This window comes from Eimeria maxima, genomic scaffold (genome assembly GCF_000499605.1).
Source record: "Eimeria maxima Weybridge genomic scaffold, Emw_scaff107, whole genome shotgun sequence".
Classification (NCBI taxonomy): Eukaryota; Apicomplexa; class Conoidasida; order Eucoccidiorida; family Eimeriidae; genus Eimeria; species Eimeria maxima.
This window is the reverse complement of record NW_013563389.1, coordinates 16470-41924: the sequence shown is the minus strand read 5'-3', so window position 1 is coordinate 41924 and position 25455 is coordinate 16470. Positions and strand designations below refer to the sequence as shown.

At 48.5% G+C, this 25455-nt stretch overlaps 3 protein-coding genes across 3 annotated transcripts in view; all 3 read right to left on the bottom strand.

Moving 5' to 3' along the window:
• Nucleotides 1–11028: 11028 nt before the first annotated feature.
• On the bottom strand, nt 11029–14238 carry EMWEY_00014170 (zinc finger (C3HC4 RING finger) protein, putative; the record flags this gene model as incomplete). Its single annotated transcript, XM_013477253.1, has 5 exons — nt 11029–11132; nt 11498–11576; nt 12368–13308; nt 13597–13706; nt 14111–14238. The coding sequence occupies 5 exons, from the start codon at nt 14236–14238 to the stop codon at nt 11029–11031; spliced, it is 1362 nt and encodes a 453-aa protein (XP_013332707.1).
• A 3897-nt stretch (nt 14239–18135) lies between these two features.
• EMWEY_00014160 (hypothetical protein, conserved) lies at nt 18136–19866 on the bottom strand (the record flags this gene model as incomplete). Its single annotated transcript, XM_013477252.1, has 2 exons — nt 18136–18179; nt 18291–19866. 2 exons carry the CDS (start codon nt 19864–19866, stop codon nt 18136–18138), a joined length of 1620 nt encoding a protein of 539 aa, XP_013332706.1.
• A 3875-nt stretch (nt 19867–23741) lies between these two features.
• Nucleotides 23742–25455, bottom strand: part of EMWEY_00014150 (hypothetical protein, conserved) — a gene marked incomplete at both ends in the record, with an annotated part of 2483 nt that continues 769 nt past the window's right edge. The window contains 6 exons of the mRNA XM_013477251.1: nt 23742–23795; nt 24007–24065; nt 24230–24357; nt 24598–24659; nt 24887–24939; nt 25306–25419. Coding sequence (XP_013332705.1) covers nt 23742–23795; nt 24007–24065; nt 24230–24357; nt 24598–24659; nt 24887–24939; nt 25306–25419 — 470 coding nt within the window. The remainder of the gene's footprint in view (nt 23796–24006; nt 24066–24229; nt 24358–24597; nt 24660–24886; nt 24940–25305; nt 25420–25455) is intronic.

The following is a 25455-nucleotide window of genomic DNA, read 5'->3' as shown; positions in this document are numbered from 1 at the left end:
CTTTCGATATAACTAGCACACACCCAAATCATCAGTCCACCAATACTGCCGAGTGTCTAGCACAAATCACCGAATGGTCACTTCTCTCATCTACCGCGTATCGCTCTTCAAATACTCTGCACCACAGCTGACACATTTTGTGATGCTAAGCTCTGTATTGCAACGAAACGCTGACGCAACCAAGAATGCTGTCCCGGTATATGCTAAAAAGCAAGCATCGTTAAATCAAAACTACTTCTAACTTCAGCTCGTCATCTCAACGAATGTGCATGCCCTCACTTATAGGTCAAAGCCATCCCGCAGGGAACCCGAAACATAAGCATGCATACAGAAATGCGCATAGGATGAATTGAGGATGATGATCATGATCATGATCATGATGACGCGCTCGCGTGCATCCGAGTTGCTACGCACTCCACAACAGTTCAGCGTTCTATATATCATACGTCCCCGTTACCACGGCACCCAATACTGTGCATACTTTCTGATAATACCAACACCCAAGCGACCGTCACCTCGTGGCTCCGGACACTCCCAGTCGAACTCCACCAGCACACGGCCTCCACACATGGATGCTCCTAGTTGACTACAAACTTCTGCGCATACGCCTCCTGGCAAACGACCCAGCCGTATGTCGATACTTCCGCGTTCTGCAAACAATTGCTATCATGCATCAATAGCCCTGGACGCCTAACGGAACTGACCGTGTAGTCGTTGCCATGTATCCGTCAGCCCAATGTAGTGTTTTACCAACTCAAATCCATAGTTTGGAGTACCAACACCCTCTCACAGCCGCATACCGTTGGGCATAAACCTCCCGCCGGAGGATAATAAAAAGAAAATCACCTTAAACGCCAATAAGTTCCAAATCTCCTTCCCCGCGCAACTCCATACATCTGGATGGATGAACATATACGTTGATGGGTGACTCGTACGAGCTGATATGTTGCAGTGCATACACCCAGGCCGAGCACGCAAATCTGTTGTTTGCTGTTAATGAAACAGTGACTCGCCAAGCGCTGGGTCGAGTGCAGTGACAGAGCACGCGCCAGACGTTCGTTGGCGCAGAGAAACTGCAATACCAGATGGCGTTCGTGCATGAATGTCCCCTAGCATTCCACCAACTGCTGCACATATGACTGCTAGGAAACGCAACTGATTGCAGCCATGTTAAGTGACCCAACCACAAGCGATATACGATCTGTGAAACGATGAAGCTGGCTGCATGTGGTGTACTTGGCACGTCACGCTTTATTTAAGGTTTAAAATGAATTAAAAATTCATTTTGCGGCAAGACGTAAGTCATACCGCATGTCTGTGACGCAAGCAGACCAAAACCCTACTTCTTTTGTGCCTGTTCCCCGTACGTGGTAAGTCTACGACAGGTTTCCTTTGGAACAATCTGTTCCGAATGCAAAACAGTATACACAATTTCGTGCGATTGCCTGTGGTTTTGCCCTTTCCTGCTTATCCAATACGTTCAGAAGTAATCTACGGTTCCCGCGTTCATTCGTTGAACCTTTCCTATTTGCTAACCGTGTGATAGCCTTGTCTGTGGGCCGCGACCCGGGTTAAGGTATATGCATTCGCCAGGAATGCCTGTCATTTACGCTGCTAGCTGCCGACACTCGAATGCGGTTTACAGAAATACCTGCGTGTTAGCTAATGCCTCCTAATAAGTGTCGCAGTGCAAATATACTGCTTCACCAGTGATGCTATGCTTTGTAGTGTCAGGCTCTGTTTCGCAAATGCATATCCCACCATCCATACTCCCCCTACACAGCAGCTACCAAAGGCAAACGCGCATAAAGCAGCGCGAGATAGCGCTGCTTCACACACCGCGGCTGGATACGGCACACAGGCACAAAGCAACTATGCCTGCGGGCGTACGAGCTGGAAAGAAGACGATTGTACCTGAGGGAGGCTCCGTGTTGAATAGAACAGCATGCGCGTGAAACGGTGGAGCAGGATTGAGCAAGCTGAAACCGTAAGCGCACGTACGGGAGCTGCATAACTCTAATGGCCGACGCCAGCTCTAAGCCAAGCACTACCGTGTACACAATACGCGGTGTCAGTGAATTGGCTAGTCAGCCTTGGAGGGTCAGCCGATCTCCGATTGTGCACAGAACACCTAAATCATAAGTAGCCCGGCTACAATCCGATGCGATTCCATGTTTAGCACAAGCCCCCCCGAAGCTGCGGGTGCCACCTACGGCATATTGCCCTGCAATTATACTCCCTAACCAGTTTAGTGTCACTGTGTATAATGTGTTATTTTGCTCGGCAAATGCATTGCAACGACAGCACAAAGACGAAAGTAACACACAAAGTAAGTCGAACTCCCACTTCTAACAATGTATCGCCATACATCCGCGCGAATGCATACTTTATTTATATGCATGCCGGATCCCTTACAACCTGAGCCACGACAGTAGTCAAACCCTCTTACCTGCACCACGTATATGCGTATGCTGCTGGGGGCATACTACACAGTGCAGAAATTGTTTGCAGTCCAAACCCCAGATACAGCTTCCCCCGGTTGCCGCCCAAGGCGCACTTACACGAGTTGCATTGCTACGTGATGGTTACACATATTGGTCCGCAACCTCCCCGACAGGTAACGCGTATACTGCTACGTGCAGAAGAACATGATTTAAAATGGGGCAAACGAATAGTTCCCACGCTTGAAGCCAAGAGGTCGACGACGCAGCTGGATACGTTTGGTGTATTCATCAAGTCCATCATTCCTGGAAGGGCACAGCGAATCGAAAGTATACAAGGACTCCCAGTAGCACCACGGCCTTGCAGGTCGACAACCTATGGCTACGCTGAATTGGTACAAACGGATTGCCGTACGATTTCAAGGACAATCAAAAATCGGCGACAAGTTGAAAAGCTGCTTCAACTTCGAACATTAGATACACCCCAGAGCAGGGACACTCGAGTCCAGTACAATTCATCCATTTTTTTGCTGGTTCCGCGTCCTTTCGGGCAAGCACCATAACTGGTAGTCCACACAAAGCGAACAGCCACCAATTCCCTACCCGCAGAACAGCTAGTACCATAGATAGCGGGTAGCATTTGCTGCTCTTTACCACGTTTTGCGGGGATATACACCATGTCAACAAACACGTGCAGCAAACTGTATTGTCGAGATCTTTATTGCAAACTTTCACGGTGGCTCCGAAACCCCACTGCACGGTGGATACCAAAGACAAGCATTGCTAAAACAGGCTTAAACTTAATCCATGAAACCGTACGTTACTCATGTACACGTACATCTATGTGTGCCCCCAAGTGTTTGCAAAAGTAAAAGTACCCATACGCTAGTTCAGATGCTTGGCGTGCTTCAGCGTGTAGTTGGTATTCATGGTGAAGGCTCCGCACGTTTGCCGTGCTGTTCTAATTACACACATACTTGCTGGCGACCTCGGTGGCAAAACACGATGCACCGGAAGGGTCCGCCACACTGACAACGTAAAGGCTGCCAGATGAATTCCATAGCCCACATCCAGGTCTGCTAGCTCTCCCCAATCTTACCAAAATGCCCATCCCCCGATGATGTCGGCTTCAACCAGAGCCACCGCACGGAGCGCAAGCCTGACATCGATTTCAGGCCGACACAGTCCACTTCACAGTGGTGGGGGACAAACGAGAATAGAATATTTGCACCCCTTTGGGCCCATAGCGTGCACCCAGGTATCCATTTGTCTCCATCCAATACGTTGGACAGATATGGATATTTTGCGATGATTACATTCAACACAAATCATTATCTGCACGTCAACGCGTGCGGTCCCTTCAAAATAAAGACGCCTATCTATACTACAGGCTTCCTCTGTTGTTGGAATAGCCAGTGTCTACAAAAATGTACTGGGGTATCCGCGTCAGCTGTGCAGGCGTGAAGGCTACATCGGCAAGTTGAGTTGGTCGAGAAAGAGCCGCAACCTGTCTGCTGCTATTCTGACTACACCCAGTACACACTACATCATGCACGAGCTGATTGGCCCGTTACTCTGCAGAAGGTTTAGCAAACGTCGCTGTTCGCTCGCTGTTGCCTTCTAACACCTATCTGCAGACAGGTGTTCCTAGAGCTAACCGCTAGGTTCCATGTCAGACTCAAGCCTTCACAATGCATAAAACATCACCTGACGTCCCCGGCAGACGTGTTCATTAAGGCAGGCACGCTAAACTGAAGCAATATCTCACTCTTTCTCATAATAAAAAATCAGATATGCACTTATGCCAGCATGATGGCAAACAGCCAGAAATGTACGTGAACCCATATGCATGTAAATGCGCTTCAGACTCCAACTAGCAGTTTCGCCTGCAAGCCATTTCGCATCTCCGCACCTCTCGGAGCACCCTAATACATACTGCCTGGGACAAAGAAAGCCCATACACAACACCGCAGGACGCGTCGCCGCACTGCAGCCCTAGACGCGCGTACACGCATTCCACTACTACACGGCCAGCACGAATGCAGAGTTGCTAGCTCGTTACACAATACTGAGTTGCTAGCTCGTTACACAATACTGCGTGTTTTCCTGTCGGTAGACGGGTTTTATTCCAACCCGTTTAATCCGGTGACGCCTTGACACTAACTGCAGAACAGTGCAAAGGGTTGTGTGTGTCATCATCGTAGAGTCGCTGCGTGATATAGCAGCCCTGCGTGGAGCGCGATAAGCATTCTGCTGTGCATTGGCGACCTTGCACCACAGGCGCTAACAAGCCTTATGCGTCGTGATCAGCAATAACCACAGAATGACGTTCAATTTTAGATGGCCCTCCTACTCGGTCGGTGGCTATCTATTCACATCGAATCTGTGAAGACACCACCTCGTGCTGAGACGTTTCCACATCCGTTAGAACATATCATACATAACCGTGATTGCCCGTCGATACGGCTGAACGTTCGACACTTATCACCGCGGAGTCATTGGTGTCGTCTAACAAGCACAGCACATACCTTACAGCACCAAGTCGCTGAGCATTCCTTCACTTTCTAATGGGTTTGCGGTCTAGGGTTTAGGGTTTAAACGGGTTTTCACTTATCATCATAATGCACCGATATTGTTCTGTACATATTCACATACACAACTATGCCTGTTTCCATACGAGCTGAAGCGTAGGAGTATCCATACCAAGCGAAGGTGGTGAGGCTGTTACCACGCGCATAATTGTCCCATTGACCATTAGTTGTCAAACTTGCACTGGACTCGGCAGCCCAGGTGGGAAGGTTTTCGCCGTAGAGATACTAGAGATGTATGTGTGAAGCTTGCATACGAGAGTACAGCAGCTGTTAGACGAAGCCACATCGCGGCGCTTGCTGTTCCCTCGACGAATTCTTCCATGTCATACGGCGAGGTACACTTTCTGCACCATAAACCGTAGACCTTCCAATATCTAAACCCTCGAATACCTGACCTCTCCCGGTGATGGATGCAGTGCGACAGCGCCATCGGTGGTGTTGCGGTCCCCCCCTGATTAGTCAAACAGTCTTCCCCCCCGCTTCCATTAGCCTACATCGACCTCAACGCCTACATCATCCATAACGGAGCTGAACGCTAACTGGCAACCGTTCAGTGGAAGTCACCACGAAGCCACTTCTCCCTTCTTCCACACACCAAGTGGTTATGGATTAAATCGAAGATTGCTTTAGCAATGCTTGTCGTGCCTGTCCAGCTCACTGATGTCTTTTGTACCATCAGCGGGCTGTGCTGCGAAACGCGTGCGGCAGGGAAGAAACACCCTACCTTAGTGTACGCTGAGCACCTGCACGGATCGAGAAGAACGAGCCACCTTTCCCTTGTACTCTGCTACCCCATACATAAGCACGCCATGCGCAGGTCATCCGTCTGGCAGCCTGAAACGTATATTATCTACTGAAGCGACTGAATTCGCAAACGTTCCCGGTTATTACACCCTTCACATGATTTCAACCCCGTATCCGTATTATGCGCCCACTTTCTTATAGCAACACACCGCGAATGCAGCACCAAACAAAACTGTCCTAAACGGCAACCGCGAACACACCCACAAACCGACGGTATCCAGGCGTGTTGTTCCACCGGTTCCCCTCAAGCACTCCCGATACTCCTGTTGGCAGCACGAATTAGCCAAGGCCAAGTCCAGAAAGCTAAACGAAACTTTCATTCTAGCTACAGGCAGACGGAGCGATAGGCATTCTTCATCCTTACCGACATGCTTTGTGCTGGAAGACCACTAAGAGTCTGAAATGTTCTAGACGACTGATATATGCAACACAAAAAACAATTATATCATCTCTCAGGCTCACCTCTCAACATCACGGAAAGGCAATAGAAACGTGATGTCCAGAAACAGCGAGACCGAAAGAATGTCGGTGACACATTAGTGGATTGCAATGCTCTGGACAACATAAAGGATGGCAATTACTGCGGAATCACATAAACGCGCTGCGTCATATGCACCTAACATGATTTTGTGCATGGGTTACGCGGATTCACACAATTCATGATGGCAGCATGCCAGCCGCAGCCCACATTTCGCTACTTCCGTTAACCACAGTATAGCTAAAAACATAAGTAATTACGTTCCCCGATGATGGTACTAAACGTTTTTCACCAATAGTCATCCAGCTGCTACCTTCAACCACGTTGGCTCCTGCACGATACCTACTTTCGCAGTTCTTTAAGATACGTTGCATTGTCCCAGTCTGCCTTACATATTCATATTGAAATGCTAACAAACCGGGAACTCCTTGCAGGTGCTTGAACACAGAATGGCTACAATAATTCAATGTCTTACTGCGCAGAATGTATCCCCATAAATCGGTATGCACGCGCATAAACCCAAACTGGGTGTCTTACTAGCTGCAACGCAACAGTACCAGGAAACTCGTCCAGTATACGAATCTGCTGCTGAAGGCGAAGTGGCTGGCGAAAAGCATCCTCCTAACGCAGCACCTAGTCCACCTTCGCGACACCAAGTCAGCAGGCAACCTAAACCAAAAACTGCACAATCCCACGACGATTACGTGAGCAGGTGGGGAGCCATCCCGTGCATGCTGGGGGAGCGAACGCTCCCCGAGTGTGCTTTTGTCTACGGTGTTAGAGTGCCGTGAACAAGTAGATTTAAGACGCTGTGTCCAAATTGAAGCGACTAGAAGAGAATCATCGCGTAGTCTCAGACAGCACATACCCGAAACCTAACCAACTTAGTAACATCGTTTGTAATGCCAGCGTATGCGTTGCAAACGCGCATCACAGTGCCCAATCGCCGCAGTGCAGTAGGTACTACAGGAGAGCACGATACAAGAAAAACAAACCCTTACTCCTTCTCCCACGGCATACACGCCTTCATGTAATCCATCAAAAGGCATTCGTTGGAACAACACCCAAACCATCCTCTAGATGATGCATTTGGTCTCCATGATGCAGGCAGTACAGTTGGTGAGCGATCTATAGTTCTTCTAGCTGATTAATCCTGCTTGATGCACGAAGCTTCGGCGAGTATGCCCCCCTATTATGCGCATACGTTCTGGATAAAGCTCTAGGAAGTCGCGACGCCATCAGCTCTGCACCAAATATTGCTTGTACTCGTAGGAGCATAGGGAACTGATGCTACGCAGTGTAACCGAACCAGCGCAAGCTTAAATGCCAACTCCACGAGAACACAGCTAGTTGTATGTGGCGTCCAAAAGTCTGCATGCATGCACACATGCATCGCTGTTTGTCTCCATACAAGCTGAAGCATAACAGGGCCCACACACGAGCCAAGACGCCTTTGTGTGGAATGGAATACTTACTGGACCAGCAATGCACTCTCTCAACCCTAGAGAGAGCTCCTCCACACAGCGTCCGCGGGCATGCCACACGAATGTCAGTAATGCCACGACGCCGATCCGCTAACTCTCCTCCAAGCATTGGTTATGCTGCAGTCATCAGCCAGACCTGACCCTCACTAGGCCAACAGAACCTTGAGCAGGCATAATGTTTCCACGAAGTATTTAAAATGCCCTAATCCATAGAAGCTGATCGTTTCAGACGCTGAGACGCTGGTCTCAGACGCTCCGTCCCGTAGGATCCGAGCGTCTGTTATCCATGGTAGTCCTGCTGCTGATAGTCAGAACTTACGCAGGCCTTGGAATCTCCTTCAGCAAGCATTCGGCTTTTCAGTTCAGAGCTATGACTGTTGTCTGATTTGAGGGCCCCAAAGCAGTGAAGGATCAAAAACGCTAGCGCAACTGTACTTGCAAGCAGAGCAACCGATAATAAGGGCCTCAAGCTTGAGTTTTTTAGTCCCTGTTGCAACGGGACTACACTCCGACCTGTCGCCACAGCTGTATTTTGTAGAGATATGCCGTAGGGACTGGGAATAGGAGGGATCGGTACACCGCCGACGTCTGCTGACTCGACTAAAAGCGCCACGCAGGCACAGAAAAGTGGGGTGAACACAAGCATTCTGCCGGCCATATATGAATATTGTTCAGTGTTTATTAGAGCCTAAAGCTGTTCAAATATATTTTCAATGGACAAGGGGGAAAGGAGGCTCGTAAGTAATTCAGCCTGCTCAACTAACACGGAAGTTGAATCCTCCAATGCCCTTGGTGCACGGGGCCGGCGCGTGTCGCCTCCTTGGACTGAGAGGGCCATCCACTTTCTCGTTATGTTTTTATTGTGCTTGCCTTATAATATGGGAAAAACCGTGAGTAGATGCTTTGTCTGAGACCAGTTGCTACTGTTGCACTGGGGGATCGATCATGGATGTTTGTTCGTGAGCGTTGTCAGTCAATCATATACGTGCACAGTTGTATATGGCTAAGCATAACCCAGCGTGCTCAATATCAATAATTTTTAATTGCTTTCTTGAGTCGTTGTGTGATTTCATAACGCGCGCTGCTCCCGTGCAACATCGGTTGTTCTGAGGGTCGTCAATCAGCATAGGCGAGTCAGGTCGTGGAAAAGGATGTCAAACTACGGTTCACGATGTTTGCACAAAAAGGCGCTATACCACAAAAAGAAGTGTATCTCCATTCAATTTTCCAAGCTTCCGGGGCACGCCACACAATGTAGTAAAGCTCTTGCTTAGTCTCACTGATGTTGGGAACTCTGTCTGAAGTTGCACGGGAACACTTACGCGATCGTAGCACGCAACAGGAACGAAAGCTGAAGTCTACAGAAATTGTAAAAAGTGTTCATGCGTACAGTCAAGAGATATCTTGTGGTCTTGCATGTGGGGCTGTCCTTCATCGTGTATTGCAGCAATCTGAGTTACAGCTTATGGCAAGCCGCCTTCTTTGCCGCAGCTCCAGGGACTTAGGCCGCCGCTCTCAAGACGCCTGGAGCCTGGAAAGTGAGGTTCAGGTGCTTGTAAGCAACGCACACCTTCAGCGTGTTCCCTCCGTTGCACGCGAAAAGCCTTGGATAAGTTTGAGGCCTTGCGTAGGAGAGGAACCAAGGGTTAAAACACCGACCTCACCTATATGATAATATATATACAATGCGACGGAATGGAAATCGTCCCTTACACAGCCACACATGAGAAAGGGCGTGGGGATGTCATCGGAAGGGCTAAGAGTAATGTCTCCTCACTTAACCGGAGTGAATGAACTGTAGAGTAGCAAATCGGAGATGCAGAAAACAAAAGCTCCATATCATGTGCAGCACATACAGGCCTTAGGGCAGTAAAAACCCTCCTGCTTTCTCGTCGCTCCACTAAGCACATTCAAAACATCGTCAACCGCGGCGCCCAAGCAAGACTGCATGCAGAGCGAAATCCGCTTTTGAATCTTGCCTCGAAAAGCAAGTGTCTCGGACACTTCGAGTGTGGTAACTGCGTAATTTTGTTCAATACCCCGACTGTTCCTGCTCGGCACAACGAGGGTGGCTTCCTCAGTACACTGCCGAGCGCTGCGGAGCGACTTAGGAACATGCCTAGTAAGCAGCGCTTAAGAACCAGAAGCACAGCTAGTCGTGGGATAGCTAGCTACCTAGCTAGAACAACGTGCAATGGGAGTTACGCGAAGCGCTGCTGCTGCTGCCTGCAGGTGCTGCAGGATAATCTCGTTCCCCGAGCAGGATTATTCTACCTGCGTGAAATTAGTGCTTCAAAGTTTCTTGGTGGTGTAAAGGTCAGCAACGCGTATATGCACAAATACTAAAGACAACCGGTTTGCAGGTAACGACAAGAAGGGCATCGCTGCCCTAACAACAAAAACATACCGCCCCCCTTGCATGTCAACCCGAAAATTACCATGGAGTTTCGCCCCCGTGCATGCAGCTCCCAAGACAACGCAGGCTGCAGCTGTGAGCAACTACCACAGTGGCTGCAGACTTAACGAAAGGCGCTCCCTCCATGTGCACTCCGGATGGACACACACCCATTTTAGAGCGAGCGAAGTGAGCATACACTTGGCAAGTGAACATACACCTGGCGGCGACGTCCACTTCTCGTTTGCATTCTTCTTCCCAGGTAGACTTGCACAACTCAGATCAGCTAAAGCCAAAATAAACGCAAGGGATGCATCGCTGCGCAACACTGGAACGGGACGCAAGAGCAGCTGCAGCAGCCACCACAGCAGTAGGTTAAGCAGGGTCCGCAGCAGCAGCAGCAGTTGAAACAACAGGGTGACAACCAAGGAATATGTTGCTGCGCAGGGCAACAAACAGCCCACATCCGATCCTGCCTTGAGGGGCCCCTGTGAGGACCCCTGCTGCAGCATATTCTTTCCACAGCGTGGGGCAACTGGGGGGGCACCGTGGGGGACCCGTAGGGTCACCCGTGTAAGGACGACCCAAGCGCCAGCACCCCAAAGGAGCCCAAAGCAAGAAATTCCACCTAGGAGAGGACTTCACATCAGAAGGGCCCTTCTTGAGGGTAGCCTCCTCCCCAACGGGCAACTCCTTGGGCGCTTCTACCGCCTCACAGACTTTCACCTGTGTATCCACCGCTGCTGCACCAGCAGCAGCAGGCCCCCATAGTTTCTTCTATCCGGGGACCCCATGTTGTTGTCTTGTATAATCACACGTGGCCTGGGGGGGCCTATCAGCTCACGTGGAGGGCCCCTCCACCACTAGGGTACCGAAAGGGACCACACATTGGGCATGATGCCTTTAACCGATCAAACAGCCAAACGTCAAGACAACCAGCTAAGCACAACACACAAACCCAAATAAAAAGTTCTATGCGCTAAACCCTAATTTTAAATGCTTACCCTCCAAATCTAGATCCTTAAAGAGGCATTTCTTTAAGATGCAACAGATAACAAGTGTAGAAGAAACAGCAGCAAGGGAACCAGCAGCAAGAATATCAACAGCAACAGCAGCAGCAGAAACACCAGCTACTGTGCCATGTAAGGTCCTTAACATATGTATGCCCTGCTGTGGGGCCACCCGGAAGAGCCTGCGGGGGCCCTAAACTGCCTGCCCCTTGCACTTGCACCTCCTATGAGCCCTGCTGCAGTGATCTAAGGATTTAGAGTTCAGGGTTTAGGGTTTTGGAGGCAAACACTTACCATGAAATTTGTGGCCGCATGCAGTCACAACGCGGAGAAGTTCCCCCGGTTTCATGTCGTCAAAGCAGAAGATGCATGCCTTCATACACAAACGCAAACCCTCAACCCTAAACCCTAAACCCTAGATCCAACACCCTCCACACCACACGCCAGTAGTATACTACACCCAAGGAACAAAACACTACACCCACACTAGCAAGCAGCTTTTCATTGTTGCAGTTTCTGCTGCAGCAGCAACTGCACCAATTCAGCAGCAGCGCCGAGCAGAAACTCATGTAATCGCCACTGCATCCACATTTGCCCCACTATAGCAGCAGCCCCTGCAGCGGCAGTTCTTGCAGCAGCAAGCAGGGCATCAACAAACACAGCACCAGCAGCGGTAGTAGAGCGCAAGCTCTCTTGGAGGCGGACCTCTAGCTCTCTAGAGTGGAGGGATGAAGGGGTGCCTTGCCCTTCAGGCTGTGCCGGGGTGCTGCCGTGGTACTGGAGGCACCCTTGCGTTTTGCTGCTGCTGTTGCTGCTGTTGCTGTCTTGCAGCAGCAGATGTGTACAGCTGAGGACGCGGATGTGGTGTAGTAGGCTGGCAGGCAATAGATTAACAGCTTTTAAAAAGGAGAGAAAGAGATAAGAAGCAAGAAGGCATGCAGCACAGCCTAGAGAAAGCCCCATCAATATTGCTTGACCCTCGGGGGGCCCCTTGGATAAAGGCCCCACAACTGCCGAGGAGGGAGCCCCCAGCAGCACATCAAGACGATCTGTATAAAGCCAACGGATTAACATGTAGGACAAAGCAGAGAAATAAAGTCTTCGTGAAGGGGACCTAAAAAACAAACTTGGGGGGAACAAGAGACACCGCTGCAGCAGCCCTACGCAGTACGCTATACACTTGAGCAGCATGGATACAGCCCAAGACCCAACAGCGGCAGCAGCTGCGGGCCCCCCTCCTGCTACCGCCGCCCTCGCAGCTGCAGGGGAGCCCGGAGGGGACGGACGAGGAACCGGCTGTTGAGGGCCACTGGGAGGTGAGGGATATGGCGTGCTAATATTGCTGCTGCTGCTATTGCTGCTGTTGCTGCTGTTGTTACTGCTGCTGTTACTGTTGCTGCTGCTGCTGACCATGCTGTTGATGCTGGGTGGGCTGGATGTATCAGAGTACCCTGCTGCGGCAGCAGCTGTAGCAGCAGCAGCAGCTGCTGCTGCTGCAGCAGAAGCAGTTTGCGGTGCAGCATTAGCCTGTCCCCCAAAGGCACCGATGGCTCCCCAAGGTCCGGCGGTCCCTGCATGCACGTCCTGTATATTAAGGGGGGCCCCAAATATCTCCCCTTGTGCATGCAACCATCTAGATAGATGCAATGCCATTGTAAGGAGAGGAATATCAACAATAATGCGGCAATAAATACTTAAATGGAATGCTGCTCTTGACCCTCCATTCCATAGGGGCCCTCTATTCTCGGGGGCCCTCCATGGAGAGGGCCCCCCCCCTAAAGGTAAACAAAGACCCCATAGATCTACACCGCCATAGGGTCCTGCATCCGATGGTGGCCCCAAGTGCCTGCCGCCTAAACCAACGCTGCTTGTGCTGCTGCTGGTGATGCTGCCGGTGCTGCTGCTGTTGCTGAAGGCCCCACAGGTGAGAGACTCACACCAGACAGGGAATAGACTAAAATGGTCTAAAATGGGTATAGCTGGGGGGGCCCCCCCAAGAGATGCAAACTCTGCTGCTGCTGCTTGTGGCAGCACAAGAGCAGCATCTAATAGATCTAATAACCACAGACAAAGAGCAGTAAGAGACACAAAGGGGGTACCCACCCCTACAAACAAACAACAAAAAGGGTACAGTAAACCGGGGGCCCCCACGGAACTTATATGAAATACCCACTCAGCTAATCGACCTACAACAGGGCACAGATGCAGCAACACAAGCAGCGGCAGCTGCAGCAGCACACTTAGACGCCACCGCAGCTGTCTTGCTGCTCCTGCTGCCCATGCATAACATGACCTCCATACCTCTTGGGGGCCCCCCAGAGGCCCCCATGGTACCTCTGCTGATTTCGCCTTTGACGAGCCAGAACCCGGCAAACCAAAGGGAAGCAACCCACTGCGCATGCAGCCCCAAACTCTGCTGCTCCTGCGGACACGCATGCCACTGCTGCCGCTGTCGCTACCGCTCCTGCTGTTGCTGTTGCTGTTGTTGTTGCTGTTGCTATTACTGCAGGGCAGCGAAGCAGACAGTCCACTCGCAGCAGGGGCAGTTGGAGCGGCACATTGTTGGGACGGTCGCCGCTTTCTTATGCTGCTGTTGCCGTTGCTGCTGCTGCTGCTGCTCGCGCTGCTGCTCGCGCTGCTGCTGTCCGGCCTCGGGATCTCTTGCCCCCCACTGGGACTCTCCGAAGGCGGATTATTCATTGCAGCAGCTGCTGCTGCAAATAAATAAGGAAACTGCTAGTCATCCAACCCCCTGCTGCTGCTGCAGATACACCTGAAACCAACACAGTGGCTGACTTCGGGAAAAGCAACAGCTGCTGCTGCTGCTGCTGCCGCTGCTGCTGCTGTTGGTCTTGTTCAAGCGGATGCTGCAGAGTCTATCTATGAGGCACTATATGCCCTGTACACTTTAGTTGTTGCTGTTGCTCGTGCTGTTGCTGCTGTTGCTGCCACTGCTGCTGCTGCTGCAATTGTTGCTGCTGCTGCTGCAGTTGCTGTTGCTCCCTGCCGCTACTGATGCAGAGGCACTGAAACATCGCCAGGCACCATGTAGGGCTTCTATTAAATGCATTTAACTAGCAAAAGCCAAAGACAAGCGTTAATAAGCTGCGTTATTGGCGGGAGATTGCTGCTCCTGCTGCGGCGGCGGCAGCAGCAGCAGCGGTAGCAGGCCGTACGGTAGTAGCTCGGCAGCAATGGCAGCCCGAAGAATGTCTTTCCTTTATGATATTTTATTCTTTTTTTGTTAATTTATAATTAAATAATTAACAATATAAGGAAAAACAGAAGAACGATGCACGTTAATGTAAAGAGAGGCACCGTTGCACGTGGCTATGACGGCGTCGCTCAGTGGACAACCCCCGAGGTTATGATATATGTATATGAGAAAAAGAATAAAAAGTGAAATAATTAAGTAAAATAAATTAAATTTATATTTATTATTTAAATTATATTTTAACCAACAAAAAATGACGAATTAACAGCCAAGAAGCACCGGTCACCGCATGACCGGTAGGTGTTTACTTATAAATCCTTATAATAATAGCCCTCTGTGTAACTTTCTTGCCTTTTCCCTCCTTTAATGACGTGTAGGACAAAGGTATGTAGTAAATAAATATAATATGTGAGGATTAGGTGTCCATAAATCCCAACTAATTCTCTTTTATCCGCCCTTTTCCTTATCCTTTATCTTACATGTATTGTCAAGGTACAAGGATCTATTCATAAGGGGGGATTTATTAATCTCCTCTAAGGCAAAAAGTTAATTAAAAAGATAAATAGAGTCAGCATAACTTCCTCTCCTGTCTTTTCTCTTCCTTTAGACATAAGATAATAGGCACGCAAAATACAGACAACTACTCCTGCATGTGCAGATAGTGCAGCCTCTTTTTGTTGCCTTTTGTATATTATAATGAGCAGTAACAACCAATTAAGATATATTTGTCTATATACACAATATATATATAATAAATATAACCATAGAGGCTGTCTTGTCTCCTATTTATATAGTATGTTAACAGTATATAATATAAATATACATAAATATACTATTGCATGCTACGTATATACATATATATATTATAATATATTATATTAATTAGCTATAAATAAGAAGTATAATTAAAATAACAGAGAAAGTCTCTCTGTGACGATTTCTTAGCTTGGCAAGTTTATTATGTGTCCCAATTCATGCATGCATGCATAATTGCATGCATAATTGCATGCACGAATGCATGCACGCATGCATATATGCATGTATGCATGCATGCATGCATGCATTGAGCTGTCTCTACTAAATAAAAAAAAAAGCAGCCCCATTGACAAGAACACAATACACATTCTACAGACTTCCCTGCCTTTGGCTGCGCAGGCACCTAAACATTTAATAGCAGCCGCCGCCGCCTCAGCAGCAGCAGCAAGAGCAGCAGAAGCAGCAGCAGCAGCAGCAGCCGGCGCTATTGCTACAAGGCCCTTCCTTATGCACCTCCTTGGGATCCCTTTAGATGCCCTTGCTAAGTTTAAATAATACCTCATATATATAAATAAACCCTAAAAATGAAGAAACAGGTGCTGCTGCTGCTGCTGCTGCTGCTGTTGCTGCTGTTGCTGCTGCTGCTGCTGCACCTGCTGTAGCTACACACATTCGATTAATGAATAATAATATGTCTATTTAATTTCTTATTTACTCTACTTGTGCTGTTATACTCTGCAGTCTAAGGCACTGCAGCATTGCCTCAAGGGCTGGTGCACCCCCTGCATGCCTAAACACACAACAGCAACAGCAGCAGCAGCAGCAGCAGCAACAGCAGGTGAATAACAGAGAGGTAAAGGCACAGAGATAGGCAAACACAAAGCAGCAAACCCAGGCATGCAAGCCAAAAAGCAGCAGCAGCAGCATCAGCAAGACTAGCAGCAGCCAAAGCATCAGGCCTAGCAGCAGCAGCAGCAGCGGCAGCAACAGCAGCAGCAGCAGCAGCAGCAGCAGCAGCAGCAATACCTGAAGGTGACCTTAGCAGTCCCTGTACATTCATTGGTAATTGGATCATTGCTTATTTGTAGTTTAAATTGCGGCCTATGAGGGCGAGAGGAGACAGAAGGAAAAGGAGACAGGCAGGTGCCACGGGGAGCAGCAGCAGCAGCAGCAGCTGCTGCTGCTGCTGCAGCAGAAGCACCAGCACCAGCATTATTGGTACCAGTACTATCAGCTGCAGCAGCAGCAGCACCCTGCAGCAACTGCAGCAAATGCTCCTCTCTTATGTCTCGAGGCAAACCACGGAGATGCAGAGTCAGCAGCTGCAGCAAACGCAGCAACAGCAGCAAAAAATAAATAAATAAATAAATAAATAAATAAATAAATAAATAAATAAATAAATAAATAAATAAATAAATAAAATAAAAGGAATAAAATAAATAAAGGAAATAAAGGGAAATAAGAGAAATAAGTAAAGTCGTGGCTGCTGCTTCTGCTACTGCTGCTGCTACTGCTGCCGCTGCTGCTAGCACTTGCCTGCATATCTGGTGTCTGTTTATCGTTGCTGCTGCTGCTGCTGCTGCTGTCTTCTTCTTGTATATTAAATATGCTGCTCTGTGAATGAAAGGATTGTCCTCTTCCTGCTGCAGTCATAGCAGCAAGTTGCTGCCGCCGCTGCTGCTCTAATGACGCGTCCTTAGGTAACTGACGCTGCATACATAACACATGCAGCAGCAGCAGCAGCAGCAGCAATAGCAGCAGCAGCAGATACAACAAGAGTAGCAGCAGCAAGAGGGAGAACGCTTGCATGCGGAAGGGTTTTGCTGCTGTCTTCTCCCTGCTCTCTGACATTTTTATATTATGCATGCACAATGCAGAGGAGGCAATAGCAACAGCAGCAGCAATAGCAGCAGCAGCAGCAGCAGCAGCAGCAGCAGCTAGCTTACACATCTAGCGGTGGGCAGAGGTGGTGGTGTTCCCATGTCAATGGCAGATTGCATAGCCCGATGGAACCTGCAAAAGAGAACAGACACACGTTGCTGCTGCTGCTGCTGCTGCTGCTGCTGCTGCTGTTGCTGCTGCTGCTGTTGCTGTTGTTGCTGCTGATGCTGTTTTTGTTACTGCTGCTGCTTCTGCTGCTGTTGTTGCTGCTGCTGCTTACCGTTCATGAGCGGTGAGGTCTGACTTTGAGGCCAAGGAACGGGCTGTGTCTGGGCAATCGCGTGCAGCAGCAGAAGCAGCAGCTGCTGCAGCAGGAGCAGCAGCAGCAGCAGGTTGTGGGGTTTCTCTACCAAATAGATCAGAGAAATGAGGGTTACGAAGTTGCTGCCTTCTTCTATACTTGTCAGCCTGCAGCAGCAACAGCAGTAGCAGCAGCAAGAGGAGCAGCACGATACAGAAGCAGCAGCAGCAGCAGCAGTTGCAGCAGTTGCTGCTGCTGCAGCTAAATGTAATATACACCAATTATATATACATATAAAGGTAGGTAATAAATAATAAATAATAAATATTATATATAATAATATAAATAATATATATAATAAGGGAAGGAGGGGAAGAAAAGAAGAAAGAAAAGAAGAAAAGAAGAAGGACGTACCTCCTTATTAATAAGGAAGCAATCTGTGCCAACTCTTGCTGCAGCAGCAAACGGAGGGGAAGCAGCAGCAGCAGCAGAAGGAGTTTGCTGCTGGTCATCGCATGCATCAAAGATGCTGCTGCAGTTTTGTTGCAGTCTACGTTGTCTTGCGCTACAAGCACTGCTGCTGCTGCTGTTGCTGCTGCTGCTGCTAGCAGCAGAACGAGGAGTGCTGCAGCAGCTGCCGCCATTAGACAGCAGCGAGCGGCTGCTGCTGACAGCAGCACCAGTAGTAAACCAATGACAATCTCCAGGCAGCAAACCCCCAGACCCTGCAGCAGCAGCAACAGCAGCAGCAGCAGCAGCAGCAAATAGGATATGGGTACGTCAACTCCTGCTGCTCTTTCTGTTGCTGCTCATCCTGATAATCTCTAAACCGTAAACCCTAAACCCTCAAACCCTAAACCCTAAACCCTAAACCCTCAAACGCTAAACCCTAAACCCTAAACCCTCAAACCCTAAACCCTAAACCCTTGACCTACCGACATAATGTTTTCTTGGTTCAACTTTTTTGCCCATAAGATTAAGAGGGAATGGGACTTCAGCCTCTTCCTGCTGCTGTTGCTGTTGCTGCTGCTGCTGCTGCCCTGCTGCATTATTGTTGTTGTTGTTGTTGTTGTTGCTGCTGCTGCTGCTGCTCTCTGTTACAGGCAGCACAGCTCCTGTGCTGCGCAAAGAATCTAAGAGTTTCTTGCGGCTGCTGCGGCGATCCTCACGAGGCTGGAAGGAGCTGCTGCTGCTGCTGCAGCTGCTGCTGCTGCTGCTGTTGTTTCTAGCTAGATTATAGTAGCTACCATACGCGCTGCTGCTGCTGCTATAATTGCTGCTGCTGCTGCTTCTACTATAGCTGCTGCTGGCCCTGCTGAAGCTGCTGCTGCTGCTGCTGCTGCTGCACTCGGATCCTCTCGGTGTAGTAACAGAGGAATGTGGAGGAATATCCTCAGAGGAGCAGCAGCTTGCTGCAGTTGCTGCTGCTGCTGGTATTCCAACTCCAGATGTTGCTGCTGTTGCTGCTGCTGTTATTATTGTTGCTGTTGTTGTTGTTCCTGCTGCTGCTGCTGCTGCAGGTGTTACATCCGTGCTTCCTGCTGCAGCAAGGTCCTCGCTGCCGCATATATGCGCATGGTGCTGCTGCTGCCTCTTCTGAAATGCTGCTGCTGCTCCTCTTTGGCTAAGATAAGATAAATTTATTGGGCATAAATTATCCTTACCTGCAGCAAATGGCATACCCTGCTGCTGCTGCTGCTGCTGCTGCTGCTGTTGCTGTTGCTGTTGCTGTTGTTGTTGTTGCTGCAGGTGCTGCTGCAGCGACTGATGCTGAAGCGGCTGCTGCTGTTGAGCGTATTGTTGCTGCTGTTGTGGGTATTGCTGTTGGGCATATTGCTGCTGCTGCGCGAACTGCTGCTGCTGCTGCTGGGGGTATTGCAGCTGCTGCTGGGGGTATTGCGGCTGCTGCTGCGGATACTGCTGCTGCTGTGCCTGCTGCTGGTATTGCAGCTGCTGCTGGGGGTATTGCGGATGCTGCTGGGGATACTGCTGCTGCTGTGGCTGCTGCTGGTATTGCTGTTGCGCGTATTGCTGCTGGGGATACTGCTGTTGGGGCAGCTGCAACGGCTGCATTTGCTGCTGCGGGTACTGCTGCTGTTGTTGCATTTGCTGCTGCTGCGGCTGTTGCTGCATGTAATCCTGCTGATTATTGAGATTGTAGGGGTTATATTGTTGCTGCTGAGCAAAATGCTGCTGCTGCTCCTGCTGCAGCAGCTGTTGCTGCTGTAATTGTTGCTGCTTCTCTAGTTGGATCAAGTGGTGCTGCTGCAGGTGCTGCGGCTGCTGCAGCTCCTCCTGCTGCTGCTGCTGCTGCAGTCCAGGCTCATTGTAGCTAGAGTATGGCATACGGGGTGTCTCCCCACAGTCGTCGCGCTGCTGCAGCAGCGGTATCCCTCCAATATTATTTAAACGTGGGCTCGTGCTGCAGTTGCTGCTGTTGCAGTTGCTGCTGCTGCCGCTTTTGACGCTGCAGCAGCTGTCGCTGAAGTGTCGTTGCTGTGGTGTCTCCATCTTCTCTTCAGTGTATGAAGATTGCTGCAGATCCTGGTTGCCGCCACAGCTGCTGCTGCTGCCGCTGCTGCTGCTGCTGCTGCTGCTGCTGCTGTGGGGCAGAGTGTGCAGGTGCGATTTGCTGCAGGTGTCTGCGTTGGTGTATATGTAAGGGAGCAAAGAGGAGAAGAAGAAAGAGAAGGAAATGTGTTTGTTTATGTTGGATGTTTCCTTAGGAGGAGGGGGCCCCCTGCAGCAGCAGCAGCGGCAGCAGCAGCAGGACTTTATAAAGGAGCTAGCTAGCTATATAGCTAGCTAGCTAGGAGATCAAGAAGAAGGGGAGATAGGAAAGACCATAAAGAGGTCCTATAAGAGTCAAATGACACAGAAGGAGCAGCAGCAGCAGCATCAGCAAGAATGCACAAGCTGAGGTGTATGTACACCTGAGGCGCAAGCGGCCTCTAGGGGCCAAGAAGGGGGCCTCTGTTGCTGCTGCTGCTGCTGCTGCTGCTGTTTGTCTCTTTTAAGCGATAAGAATTCACATTAAAGAAAATAAAATACTTAAAAATAACAGATCTACTGTATCTAGCGGATCCAGCCCGCTGCCGCTGCTGCTGCTGTTGCTGCAGTAGCCGCAGCTACTGCTGCAGCAGCTCTACTGCAGCAGCAGCGCTAGCGGCGGATCTGTCTGTGTGTTGCTGCTGCTGCTGCTGCTGCTGCTGCAGTTGTTTTATGCAATGTTATTTACCTAAAATAAATCAATTTGTTTGTATCTTTATATTCATTTACTTATTTCCTTATTTTAACTCCTTATATTCATGTTTTGCTGCTGCAGCAAGACACGTTGCTGCTGCTGCTGCTGCTGCTGCAGCAGCAGCCACCGCTGCCGACACGAGGAGAGGGGGGTATATACAGTCGGCGCCGCTCCTTGTTTGTTTCCTTTTTTTTCCTTGTTTTTCCTTGTTTTATTTATTTTATTTATTATATTTGTTTCTTTTACTCTATTTTACTTCTTTTCTCCTCTATATTTCCTTATTTTGCTGCTGCTGTTGCTGCTTGCTGCTGCACTCTTCTGCTGCTGCTGCACTTCCGATGCTGCGGTGTATCTACCCCGATTAGGGTTTAGGGTTTAGGGTTTATACTACTTAAGGGTTTATATTCTCTTCTTTTGCTGCTGCTGTATTTCTTTATTTTACTGTTATTGCTGCTAGTATTTGTTTTGCTGCTGCTATTGCGTGCTCTCCTGCTGCTGCTGCTGCTGTTGCTGTTGCTGCTGCTTCTGTTGCTGCTGCTGCTGCTATTGTTTTTGTCATCATGTGCTGCTACAAGAATGCAGCAACAAACAAAACAAACTAAATAACTAAAATAAATAAAAGATACAAATAATTAATTAATTATAAATAAATAAATTAATTATATTTAATTAAATAAACTAATTAATTATAATTAATTATTTAATTAAATTAATTAAATAAATTAATTAAAATAAACAAACAAAAGGCAAAAAAGAAAAGAAAAAAGAAGAAATAAAAAACGGAAGTTTAATTCCTTCCACGGCAAATTGTTTGTTGCAGTGCTGCTGCTGCTGCTGCTGCTGCTCCTGCAGCAGCAACTGCAGCAGCAGCAGCAACTGCAGCAGCAGTACTTGCTGCCACTGCTGCTGCTGCCACCTATAGAGAATAGTGAGTACCATCTAACAGCAGCAGCAGCAGCAGCAACAGCAGCAGCAATAACAGCAACTTGCTGTTACGATTTGTTGCCTTTGCGTGTGTTGTTGCTGCTTGCGCTGCCGCTTGCTGCAGCAGCAATAATAGCTGCTTGCTGTTGCTGTTGCTCTTGCTGCTGCTGCTGCATGCGTTGCTGCAGCTTAATAGTATTATTCAGGTGTATAGACAGCGTCTTTGTTGGGTTTTCCTTAAAACTAGATACACCTAATACAGCAGCATACTGCTGCAGCTCCTGCTGCAGTGCAGCAGACCTTTTGCTGCGGGTAAGTTTCTTAGTATTACCAACAGCAGCAGCAGCAGGAGCAGCAGCAGCAGCAGCAGCAGCACCAGATGCAGCAGCAGCAACAGCAGCAAATGGTTTAGATGTAGATACTGAATCCATTAATGCATCACCTACAGAGGTCATACTATCAAGGGCAGAAGGACCTTCATCTGCTGCTGCTGCTGCTGCTCGCTGCTGCAGCAGGACCTCAGCATACACCCCAAAATGCTTCCTTCTTTCTGCTGCTTCTCTCTTTGCTAATCTTTTTCTTTGTCCTCTTGATAAACCATTTGTCTCTGTCTGCAGCAAATTATTTAATCGTTCTTTTAGTGCCCCCGATGCTGCTGCTGCTGCTGCTGCTGTTGCTGTTCTTCCTGCTGCTGCTGCTATTGGTGCTGCAGCGGCTGCTGCTGCTACAGTTGATGATCCCTTGTCTGCTGCTCCTGCTGCTGGTCCTCCTGCGAAGGGGCCCCACTTGGGGGCCCCAGAGGGGGTCCCGTAGGGCCCAGCCACTGGCTGCTTGGGGGCCCCTTGGGGCCCCTGGTCCCGGCTCTTCGCGTGTAGGGAGGAACGGGCACGGCGAATAGGAGGCATCTGCTGGTTATAGTTGTTGCTGCAGCAGCAGGCACCACTGCAGCAGCAAAACGGGCTTATTAAGCGGAGTAAGAAGAAGAGAAGAAGGATTAAACCTCTATATATAAATATTAATAGTTTAAGCCTTAAGAATTTGGGTTTAGGGTTTGAGAGTGATAGGGTTTAGTTTCTAGGGTTTAGGGTTTAGGGTTCAGGGTTTGCGCGGTAGGCAGGAAGGTGTTCTTCGAAAGGGAGGAGCCACATGCCCTTAAGAAGAGCTAAAAAAGAAATAAATATTAAATATTTATTAAAAATTAAATATAAATAAATAAATATAAGAAAAAAACAACAAAAAGACGACAAACAACAAGTCCTGTGGGTCGGCATAATAGGCACGGGGCCCCCCTCTCAGTACCCTCACGGTACCCTGGGGCCCCCACACCTTTCTGGGGGGCCCCAGGTAGATCCAATGAATTGTTTTGTTATATAAATCATTATTAATTTAAATAACTCTTTTTATATTTATTTTTAATTTATATTTTATATTTTATAGGGCGTAAGCAACAGGCCTGCTGCACCTATCCATGGCACTATTGGGGAGGAGGTACCTACTACCTTATATATATATGTCCTTATAGTAACAACTTTACTACCTTCCTCTATTCCTTCTTCTTCTTTTTAATGTATATGCATAGCTAATTCCACTTATAGCTAAACCCTAAACCCTAAACCCTAGACGCTAAACCCTAAACCCTAAACCCTGGCCTCCTACAGCCACACTACTAAACACCTAACACTCAGTCAGCTACTCTGCGATGTTCAGAGAAGCACATGCATACATGCATGCATGCATGCATGCATGCATGCAAAAAGAGCGAATAAATATATATAAATATAAATATATATATATATAATTTATACATAAGTAAGTATATAATATGCCATCGTTTCTGCATGCATGTCTTAATTCATTTTATATAAACCCTCATATATTGAGGGGAGAAAACCCTGCATTGGAGGCCCCTCTATCCGTACTAAACCCTAAACCCTAAACCCTAAACCCTAAAACTGACCAAACAACAGTAGGGGGGAACACGGGGCACCTTCAACCAGTTCACTGCAGGGAGCCCTAAACCCTAAACCCCAAACCCTAAACCCTCAGAAGGGTCACCCCCCAAGGAGAAGCAACCGCATGGGCTGTGCTACCCTCAAGAGACCCCAAAAGAATGCTTGTTAGCTAGCTAGCTAGCTAGCTAGCTAGCTAGCTCTCTAGCTAGTTAGCCAATTAGCTAGCTAGCTAGCTAGCTAGCTAGCCATATAGCCAGTTACACTTCTTAGCTCTCAGGTTGCTTCTTCTCTTCTGCAGGAGCAGCCTCTTCCGCAGGCGCCTGCGCATACACTCCAACCCTAAACCCTAAACCCTAAACCCTAAACCCTAAGCCCTACACCCTCTAACAGCAGCCAAACCCTAATGCCCCACGACGTCTCAACACCATAGGCCACATAACAGCGTATAAGGAGCATAGCTAGCTACCTGGCTAGCTAGATAGCTAGCTACTTATTTAGCTAGCTAAATAGCTAGCTAGCCAAGGGACTGACCGGCTCCTTCTTGCATATGTAGATGTAGTGGAGTTCAGGCTTCCCTTCTACTTCAGCCGCTGCAAACCCTCAAACCCTAAACCCTAAACCCTAAACCCTAAACCCTGGAGCCTGCAAACCAGCACTAAACCCAAAGACGTCAACAACGAGCCGTCGATCCCTTTCTGGAACCGCTAAACCCTAAACCCTAAACTGTAAACCCTAAACGCTAAACCCTAATTACCTGGAGGGTTTAAGGAGGGTTTTTCTAGGGTTTGTACATCAACTGTCCATCCTAATTCTTTCTTTTGTAGATGATTAAGACGGAAGACAGGTAACCCATAAGATATCATCATGTATACACCACCAGGCCTGCACAAACCCTAAACCCTAAACCCTAAACCCTATTCCACAACTGCTTGCATAGATCCCTTACTACATATAAATATATTAATATATTAATATACATATTTATTTATATATTTATACATTTATATAATTATATATTAATATATTTAAATACATATATATGCAGGGCTTTAAAAGGGTTTAGGGTTTAGACTAGGGTTTAGGGTTGAAGCTAGGGTTTAGGGTTTAGGGTTTAGGGTTTACTTCAAGACTTGGGATATATGGGTAAGGGCCTTGTGAGCATTTTCAAAAGATTTCTCCCCGCACTGCAGCAGCAACAGCAGCAGCAGCAGCAACAGCAGCAGCAGCAGCAACAGTAGCATCAAAAGGCTAGACCACACACAGGAGCAGTAGCAGCAATAATAAGAGCAGCAGCAGCAAAAGCAGCAGCGGGTGGTCATATTAGTGTTTGTGTATCCAAGAGTTCGTGGTCATCTACCCTTTAATCTAAACTTAAGGGTTTAGGGTTTAGGGTTTAGGGTTTAGGGTTTACAAGTATACAGTCGAGTGTTCCTTTATCAATAACAAAATCAAATGCTTGTTTGTCTAATTGATCCAACTCTAATACATTCATTACAGTAACTGCAGCAGAAGCAGCAGCAGCAGCAGCAGCAGCAGCAGCAGCAGAGGAGACAGCACAATAAGACTCCTGCTGCTGCTGCTGCTGCTGCTGTTGATGGCGCAGCAGCAGCAGTAGCACCAGCAGCGCAGTCACCCAAATCCCGCAACCCATAGCAGCAGCAGCACCAGCAGCACCGTGAGCAACAACAAGAGCAGCAGCAACAATAGTACTATCAGCACCAGCAACACGCAGCACCAGCAACAACAGCAGCAACAGCACCAGCACCAGCAACAGGAGCAGCACAAGCAGCAGCAGCAGCAGCAGCAGCAACAGCAGCAGGAGTAGCTAACATGTCATTCCTGGTTTGTCTGCATATCTTTGTTGCATAAGATTTATACAATAAGGAGAAAAATCAATATTTACTATTGAACGGTACCCGTCCTCCCATAAACCCTCACTCATTGCTGCAAAAAAAAAAAAAAAAAAAAAAAAAAAAAAAT